Here is a 6,000-nt window from a genome sequence, read left to right as displayed (position 1 = left end):
GGCTCCACGCTCTCCCCGCTCTCCCCGCGCCCCGCTCGCCCCGCGCTCCCCCTCCGCTCTCTCGGTGCCCCGCGCCGGTCCTCGCTCGCGCGGGAGCCGTGTCGCACTGGGTCACGCCGTCAAAGCCGGTTGGGTCCCGGCTGCTTCCCCCTGCAGCCAAGCGTGCGGGGGGGTCGTGCCGAACAGAGAACGTGTGTGTGTCTGTGTGCGCGTTGCGGGGGAGACCCCCCCGTCTGTCAGGGGACGCCGTTATTCCCACGCCCCTGTCCCCGGTGAGCCGCGGTGACTCACGGGCGCGCTGTCCCCGCTCCCCGGTGAGTGCCCTTGCGCAGCCGGGAGGGCGGCGAGCATCGCCAGCCCAGCCGATCCCTTCCCACGTCCCCTCCCGCGGCCGCGGCCGGACAGCCCTGCCAGGGGGCACGCACACACAGGCCGCCTTGTTTCGTTGCGTTCAGGGTAAAAGTTTGCTATTGTCACAATTTGTTACCAAGTGGCCGTAAATGTTAACGCCAGATAAAGACGCCTGTTTTCCCTTTCACTAAAGATATGCGATGCTTGGGAAAAAAAAGAAAGAAAGAAAAAAGGGCTGCTTTAACACTGCATTTTTCCCTTCCTCTGGGAAGGATGCATAACTCAGCTCCATCAAAGATCGTAAAAACATCTGTTTGATTTCAAAGGCAAGATAGAGCGTTTGGGCTTGGGCTTCCCTGTGCAATGCCAGTGGCAAAGAGAGAAAGGTTTCCCATGGTAACCGAAGTGTTTAGTGTGGCGTCTCCATGCTGTGTTAAAATATGTAGTCTTAATGCACTGGTTCATAGACCTACTCTAGCAAAGTTGAGTAGTTTTTCCCTGGTGGCAAAGTACAAGCTGCCTGACAGCCAGGAAATCTGGTAGTTGTCCTGGCTTTTGAGTTAATTCCACAAAGACTCAGTGCGTTAAACACTGGGAGCCCAGTCCTGAAGCCTTGGCATGGTCACGGCTCTTAGAGGAGTCACTGGGAGTCAGGAATCCTATTTACAGGATGAGAAAGCACCCGCAGTTCTTGTTGGCTGTGGTTGAAGCTCAGCATCCCTGCGAATCAGCCCCTCAGCCCCTCACAGGATTGAACTGTCTCTACCATGTGGGTCAAGAGGAGGCATTGTGGCTGAGACTTCTGGAGGGTGCTTAGAGAGTTAACAGCCTAGTTGTAACTGAAAGTCAATGTCAGAAAGACACCCGCTTCCCTTGAGCTTCCTCAGTGCCCCAGGACTGTTGGGAAGATGCTGTTTTTTCTAACTTTTGTTCAGTAGGGAAAATAATCATGACTAACACCGGTCTATTAACATTTAAAATACAAAGTGCTATATCCAGGAAGGTATTTAGACAGCTAATTCCCCAGTGACTCGAGGGAGACTCAGCGCAGAAATGAGATTTCACTCCGTCTTTGGGTCTGGCCCGTAATGCTGTTCCGCTGTAAAGCGTGCTCCTGGTAGCAGTCCTTCTCTCTGGGTAGGCGAGGAAGGTGACTAGGAGTACGTGGTCCGTTGATGCCACAAAGGCAGTCTGTGAAGGATGGCAGTGTTCTTGAAGGGGTAAGCAATAAGGGACGTGAGCTTCAGAGGAGCAAGCTAGAAATCACCGAGTCTCTCCAATCCTACAGAAGTCAGTAGAAACCCTCCATGTTTACCGTTGTGGCGAGATCAGGCTGCGAGAAAATTTGTTTACATGGAGACAGTGGTATGGTTGGTGGTTATATAGGGTGGACGGGGAAAACTGGGTTCTAGTCCCGACTGCCACTGCTGCTGTGTCGTTGCCCTTGAACCAGTCATTTAACCCTAGGTGCCTCAGTTTCCTGATTTGCCGCATACTCTTGTATTTATTACTATTATTCAGAAACCTAACTCACGTGTAGCATAAGATTACATTTGTAAAGCTGCTTTGAGATCCTTTGATGTCAAGTACAGCAGGATACAAATGAAGCATACCATTAATATTTGTTCATGCCTAATATTTCTACACTTCCCATATATTTGAAGCGTATTCCTCTAAAACTGCTGACCAAGCCTGCTGGGAAGCCTTCCTACCAGTCAGAAGGAGAGCCTTTCATTTTTTTTTGCCTTTTACTTAATCATTGGAATTGCCAACAAGTTAACAAGCTGTTTTCATTTTCAAGTCCCAGAGTGGCAGTGTCAAGAGAAGAGTTGTAATACTGTGTTTCTTTGTGCTGCAAAAACCTAACATCAATTTCCACCTTCAAGACAATGAAATGCTGTAATACATTTTGTGTCCCAGCCCTGGGAACGCAGCAGGAAAATGTATTAAAGCAGCAGCTGGTTCGGCAGAGCAGATCAGCATCTAGCTGCCTTCCCATGATGAGCTCCACTTCTCCACCCGTTAGTGGGTTTCCAGGTTTTCTTTTGCCTATGCGTCAGTGATAGGTGCTCCAGTATTATCAAAATCGTGGTTCATCATTAGTTCTTCCTGTGGACTAGGTGGTTGGGTTTTAAGCTCCTTCTGGAAGAAAAAATAAAAACGTAATGATGGCCTGATTCATTCCGAGTGTGCGTTCGGCTGAAGTAGTCAGTTGTTACAAATACGGAGCATGGGCTGTTAGCTGTAATGCGGTGTGAAAGGAAAATCATTGCCCCCTTGTGTGCTCTTCTGTCTAATTGAATGCTCCTCTCCTGCAGCACTCGGCTGTGACTCAGCCAGGGAGCTGCAGCACTCGGCTGCCAGTGATGGGTTTTGTCAGTGGCCCCTTGGTGTGCCGGCCACCCCCGGCTGTCCCTGTGGCACCGCTGCGGCAGCGCTGCCCGATGAGGGGCCAGGCTCATTACCCCTCAGCATCGTGACAAGAGGTCCAACGGGAGGCCGGCACTGAACGGAGGGGCTTCGTCCCCATGCAGGGGAGCGCTCTCGAGCAGTTGCGGTCAGTGTGGTGGCAGCCGCTTGTTCAGCTCCCACTGTGACCACGTGGGACTGGCCACGCAGGAGGCTTCGGAGGGCGGGTGGGGCAGGTGGACCTGGGGACAGCATGTCTCTGCTGGCTAGTGGGGGAGCCCGGGTGGCCGGTTAGCCTGCGTTCCCACTGCTGGGCAAGGGGAGTCACCAGCTTGGCCTGGGAATGGGCCCATCGCTTTGATGGAAGCACTAACTTGCAATTAAGCACATGCTTAATGGCTTTGTGAGACATGGAGAAAACGTGCAGAGGAGGACGGTCTGGGTCAGAAGTGGAGGCTGGTCGGTTGTTCTCAATGAGTGCTGCTGAAAAAGTCACTTACCGAGGAGGTGAATTCTCAGCGGCAGCTTAGGGGAAGGAGGATGTATTAGGGAAGGATTTAGTTTGATTGGGTTCTTGTACTGAGAGTGAGTGGGTGAGCGCTAGGATTGCTTTCTCTGAACAGAAATAGCTTTTTATAATGAATTTTGTGTCAAATACCAGGCTGTCTTTGTAACGCATGCAGTTAAATTGAAATACTCGCATGGAGTCACTGCTGCGTTTTGCCCGCTCGAAGCCTGGGTGGAATTTGAACCAGAGCCGCCAGGAGAGAAAAGGAGTATGAGCTCTCTGTAGCAGACTGTCCTTAACGTCATTTGCAGCAATGTGCTGACAGAGCTTATCAAAGTCCGAGGACGCCGAGTGGGTTTACTTCGTATTTGAACTATTCTGCCCCAGCAGGACCACGGCCTAGTAGGTTTGAAGGTCATGCCGGCTGTGTGGCTGGAACGAGGCGCAGCTGCGGTATGCCAGAGCCCTTGTGAAAGCAGACCAGACAAGACCCCATCCCCAGCTTCCCAATGGCCCAAGAGGAGCGGCTGTGTGGGGTGTCCCAGCACCTTCCCCCTCGGCGCCACTGAAAATAAAGTTATGGCCATTCCTGTGGTGCGGGCGGCCATGCTGCATCACCGCCACGTCACAGCGGAGAGAAGCCCCCATGGCATGCTCTTGCCACTGCCCCGTCTCTTGGGCTGGTGTTTGGGGCAGGGGGACAGACCGGGTACCTTTGTGCTGCTCCAACTGGCAGCTGCCTTTTTGGCCAGGGAAATGAGGATGGCTGCTGGTAGTCCCAGCCCCGCTCTCCCGGCCGTGGCTGCAGCAGAAGGGCAAGCGAATGTGGATTTCCAGGCATCTCTACAAATCTTCCCACTCTGGGTGTCCAAACATTGGCTGACGTGGGGGTACGAGTTTAACACAAAATAAAACACACTGTGCGACGAACAAGCACGCTTGAGGAAAAGCTGAGCTGGTAACCCCATCCCACGCTCCCAGCTATGCCGGACTCCTGTTCTCGTCTTCTGAAGTTTTCGCGGTAAGCCCCACGCTCTCCTTCTAAAAACTCCTGGGGAGGTAACTAGGGAAAGCAGACTTGTATTCATTAGATCTAGATTTGCTAGCCAGGGATCTGCATCTCTCATGGGAAATGTTTTGGGGTCTGCAACTCAAAAAAGGCTGAAAATCCAGTTTGTTTCCTGTGCTGAAAAACATAGGCACGGCGGCCTGGGATAATTATGCGTTTCAGCATTAATTCTCAAGTTTATGGCTCTTGTGGCTTTGTGTCAGATCCTGCATGCTCATTGAGCACAGTGTTTTGTGGTGTAATGATGAGATACCCACCAGTGAGCTTTACTATAACGGGTTGTTAAATAAAACGAACTCCTTGGGTAGACTGTATAAACAGTCTCAGCATATATGTAAGCCTAGGCATAGAAATGTGGTTTGAAACCAGTCAGAAAATGTTCCCAAAGAAAAAAAGTCATATACACGTGGGAATATGACAAAGCATCTAGTTACTGTCCAAATACACTGTGGCATCTCCGTGGGATTGGGTTTTATAGGAGCTGAGTTACTTTGAAGTGCTGGTTTATACTAATTTAGAAATTCCAAACATGAAAATGAATGTGCTCTAACCTTACATCTACTCAAATAAATCCGGAGGATTAGCCACAGAAAGGAAACTGGGAATTTACACTTAATTTGTACATTAAAAATGAGGCAGGAGTTCTTGTGGCAGACAATTTCTGCTTTTCGCAGAATGTGTTGTGTTTGGAATTGCTAGCATGCACCTGAAGGTGCAAATGCCCCGTTACTGCAAAGCTGCACCACACTGTTGTATCGCCATAATCCGTTTTGCTTCTGGATGTTGTTTTACAAGCAGTGGGAAGTCGGTGTCCCTCCAAGCTGCCGTCCAAGGGCTGGGCGGTGAGGGGCTGGTCTGCCCACAGCAGGAGGGACCTGGGATGCCCCAGGCAGGACCTGGGATGCCCCAGATGAGAGGTTCAAGCCACAGCCTGAGCTTTGCTGGGCTTTGCAAGGCTTTGGACTTGGACCCAAGTACTGTGTACCTGCTCTGTCTCTCACCTGGTATTAGCGAGTCGTGGCCAACTGTTGGGTATGTTTCCTTGGGAATTTATGTGGAAATACGACCTTCTGCCTGCAGTCAAGGCACACGCAGGCAGCTGGGAGCAGAGAGCAGGAGCCATGTGAATCTCGCCCTTCCTGGGAAGGCAGGCTCAGCTCCGTGGGCTGCCTGCGCCCAGGGGCTTTCCCGCTGCCAAGGGCCACCGCGGCCCCGGCACTTTGTGCTACGCAGGGGAGTCTCTCAGGGAACGGCTTGGTGCCCCCAAGCCGAATGTGGGTGGTGGGAACGCACCTCCCGGGGGCCCTGGGGCTCGCCTCTGGTTTGCATCTCAAGCTCAAACAGATCCCAAATTGCAAAGGGAAATTTGGTCGAAGTGGCAGAAGTTTCTGCGCCTGGAAACCAGAAGTTGTGCTGCTTTAGGTGAGAGAAGAGAAAATGGCTTCTGGCTGTGGCAAAGCGCCCTCCTGCTCCTGGAGCCTTGGGCCTGTGGTGCTGGCTGGTGCTGGCTGGCTGGCCTGGCGAGGCGGGCGCCGGGTCCTTTTGCAGCGGGGGATCAGAGCTGCCCCCTTGGGTTTCTGGAGAGCTGTAACCACAACTGGCTGCACAGACCTTGTTATTCTCGTTAGCTAGAAATTCAGATTAATTTTGATCCATTGAGCTC

The 6,000-nt window shown here is 52.0% G+C and overlaps 1 protein-coding gene across 1 annotated transcript in view; it reads left to right on the top strand.

Annotated features, from left to right (window-relative positions):
• The window catches only part of LOC103902902 (plexin-D1-like), a 44,245-nt gene that overhangs the window by 15,291 nt on the left and 22,954 nt on the right, over positions 1-6,000 (top strand). Inside the window, 1 exon segment of the mRNA XM_009284019.1 lies at positions 157-314. Within this exon segment, the coding sequence (XP_009282294.1) occupies positions 157-314 (158 nt within the window).

This window comes from Aptenodytes forsteri, unplaced genomic scaffold (assembly GCF_000699145.1).
Source record: "Aptenodytes forsteri isolate BGI_AS27 unplaced genomic scaffold, ASM69914v1 Scaffold267, whole genome shotgun sequence".
Classification (NCBI taxonomy): domain Eukaryota; kingdom Metazoa; phylum Chordata; class Aves; order Sphenisciformes; family Spheniscidae; genus Aptenodytes; species Aptenodytes forsteri.
The sequence above is the reverse complement of the archived record's forward strand: the minus strand, read 5'-3'. Positions and strand labels throughout refer to the sequence as shown.